Source organism: Stegastes partitus, unplaced genomic scaffold (genome assembly GCF_000690725.1).
Source record: "Stegastes partitus isolate 25-593 unplaced genomic scaffold, Stegastes_partitus-1.0.2 Scaffold439, whole genome shotgun sequence".
NCBI lineage: Eukaryota > Metazoa > Chordata > Actinopteri > Pomacentridae > Stegastes > Stegastes partitus.
This window is the reverse complement of record NW_007578170.1, coordinates 112262-115306: the sequence shown is the minus strand read 5'-3', so window position 1 is coordinate 115306 and position 3045 is coordinate 112262. Positions and strand designations below refer to the sequence as shown.

Genomic DNA, 3045 nt, shown 5'->3' with positions numbered 1-3045 from the left:
GTGGCGGCGGCGGCGTGAAGGATGACGGCATGGCGGAGAGCTTCGTTTAGGCAACAGCTGGGACCGTCTCCGGTCCAGGAATCTCGTGTTCTGTCCCGGTTCTTAAAGCTAACAGTAAAAAAATAGACTTCCCCGCTCCGGTCCCTCCCTCCCTCTCCCGGCCACCGTCTGGGCCGCTGCGGCACAGAGGAGCCCCGCTCCCGAGAAACTAAACAGAAACCGAACCGAGCCGTGTGCGCAATGTGCGGGTTGGACGGGTGATTCTGCGGTTCCGTGGGGGGTGGATGGGTTCGTGCGTCCCGCTCAGCACCGAGCCGAAGGGGCGTTGTCTGTCTGTCTGTCTGTTTGTTTGTGTGGCCGCGCGCCTCTCCACGCTCCGCGGCGCGCCCCCGGTCCAGACGGAACCAACAGGTCCTTGCATGTGTCCGTGTGCTTGTGTGTGTGTGCGCGCGGGGGAAAAGTGCGCGCGAGGAGCGGCGGCGGTGGCGGATGTGAAGCGGAATCCCCGGTCACGGCTGGCCCCCGGTCACCAGCTCCTTGAGGATCCCGCTGGCGTCCACCCGCCGCCGCTCCCGGATCATGTCCTCCAGGCTGCGGAACACCAGCGTGTGCACGCCGCTGCCGGACAGGTGCACTTTGAGGAAGTACTGCTGCTCCGCCGAGTGCGCCTCCCCGCCCGCCTTGAACTCCCGCTTCCCGAAGCGGCACCAGGCGGCGAAACTTTCCGAGTTGGTCCAGCAAATCTCCTCGCTGCGCAGGCCCAGGTGTCCCGCCGCGTTCTGCATCACCAGGTCCGGCGGCAGCGGCCGGTACCGGTACCGGTTGTTGGCTATCCTGCCGTGGCGGCCGTTGCTGATCTCAAGCAGGCTGTCCTTGCGGATCTCGCCCTTGTGCAGGTGGATGACCCGGTCGTCCTGCTCGTAGATGACCCAGTGGGGCGGCTGCGCGGCGGCCACCAGCTCCAGCAGGTCGCCCGGTTTGCACATCGTCAGCAAAGTTTTGGCCGCGTACACGTTCAGGTCCTCGTTCTCCCGCAGCTTGGAGAAGATGCATTCCTGGGAGCAGAAGGCCGAGTACTCCACCTCGCTGACCGAGAAGGGTCCCTCCTCGGCCGGGCTCAGGTCCTTGGTGAAGCCGCAGTCGGACGGAGTGCGGTCCTCCACCTCCTCCTCTTCGTCAGAGAAGAAGTAGGCGACGCCGACCCGAAGCTCGTCCTTCTCCAGCCCGGACGGATCCCCCGTGGGCAGCTCGCTGTAGTTGAGGTGGGTGATCCGATCCAGTTGATTTCCCATCAATGACCCGGCAAGGCAGAGGCATGGACTGCGGTGTCTGCGGGGACAGAGAGAAGCAGAGAGACTCACCTTTAACAGAACATCAGTTAAATCCTGCTGCTGACACTCGGAGGAGCGCTCGATAGTTGTCACCTACAGAGACGCGTGTTATCGAGCAGCGACGGTCTCCAGCTCTGACTCACTCACTGGTCCGCTGCCCCTCATGCTCATCAGTCCATCATTAATCCGGAGGGTCGTGGAAAGGCCCGTGACTCTCATGCAAACAATGAGGCTGCCGCTGCGTAAAAAGACGCAGAGATCCGCTGCGAATCAAGGCCAGTCTGGCGGCTTTTACGCACGGCGCAGGAGGAGAGCAGAGCGGTGCTACCTGTGCGCTCCCGGGGCGGACGCTTAAATATCCGTGTGGTCCATCGGTGCAGAGGGCTGCACGGTGCCCCGCTCTCCCGCTGTCCGGTTCTCGCTCCTCGTTCTTCCGCGTCTCCGCGCACCGGCCGCTCCGGCTGTCGTGCGAGCGACTGTTCCTGCTCTCCCAGCAGCGGCTCCGTTTAAGTACCGGGCAGAGCTCCGCCTCGGTGCACGCGCTCCGCCTCCGGTACCTCTCACTGGCGCGCGGTCACGGCTCCATTACCGAGCAGCCAATAGGAGCCGCGGAGGAATACGCCAGTCAGAGGAGCGGACCAATCGGCGGCGCCCGGGGCGGCTGGCGGCGACAGGCGGCTGTTACCGTGGCATGGGTTTTGTTGTCAGAGCTGTGGAATTCTGCACATGATCATATAAGTTCAAGGCAACCGGTGACACCGATTTGCATATCTCACCGTGAGAAGTTTTGCTCTTATCTGAGCGCGCACAGTGGCTGCGGGACGCGACGAGCGCGCTGCGCAAAACTGCTCCCGCGGCTCCCATGTGTGAACCGTGGATTATTTCCGCATGTTCCGGCGTCACCGGGATGTGTGAGGATGTCAGGAGGCGGCAGCAGCCAAACAAAGCGCATTAACACTCACTGTGCGCTGGCGTCGCGGCGCAGATGGAGCGTTTCACATTTCAGCCACTTTAATGAACGTGCACGTCGCGCTGCGGGATGAACGAGCCACTCGTGTCACCTCCACGCTGCAGTGATGTCTCTCTCTGCCCACTGATAGCCATCTTGCCGCCTCCTATCAGACCCTCCTCCTGCTGCTGCCGTTCTTTTTTTTCTCCCCGCATTGGAAATCTGTTCGTCTTTTCTCTGTTTTTTTATATTCTGGCAGCATCTGGAGCTCCGCGGCTCCTCTCGGCTCCCAGATGGTTGAAGATATCAGCTCTGACACTCCGCGTCCTCTTTGTTTCTGCTGCTGACAGCTTCAGTGAACGTGGCGTTTTGTTTCCCTGCAAACTGAGATATGATTGTGTTGATTTACGCGCTAATAAGGCGGCGGGACGCGCGTGGAGGAGCCTCACGGCATTAATGGAGATAAAAACATCACATGAGCTGATTCAGATGAAGCTTCAGACACCTGCTGATGGGCTGAGCTGCACCAACACAATACTCTGTGTAATTTAAACTCAAATGTGTGCGTTGATCTAAATCCAAGTGGAGGTGTTTGTTCAGCTCATGTTCATATTTATGTGAATTAGGGACACAACAGTTAAAAGGTCAAAATAAAGAACAAGGAATCAGCAGCTGAACTACTTAGATTTATAAGTAATCGACTTAAAATCGTGTGTTTGGACCACGGAGTCATTTGTTCACTCAAGAGATTTATTCCCACTTAAA

General features: G+C 59.2%; 1 protein-coding gene across 1 annotated transcript; it reads right to left on the bottom strand.

The window, feature by feature from the left end:
- Positions 1 to 509: 509 nt before the first annotated feature.
- Positions 510 to 1292, bottom strand: lratd1 (LRAT domain containing 1). The gene has a single exon (XM_008286181.1). The coding sequence runs from the start codon at positions 1290 to 1292 to the stop codon at positions 510 to 512; it is 783 nt and encodes a 260-aa protein (XP_008284403.1).
- Between the last annotated feature and the right edge of the window lie 1753 nt (positions 1293 to 3045).

Bases quoted from the DNA above. Each gene is read 5' to 3' on its own strand.
- lratd1 (XM_008286181.1), bottom strand. From the start codon at position 1,292: ATGGGAAATCAACTGGATCGGATCACCCACCTCAACTACAGCGAGCTG.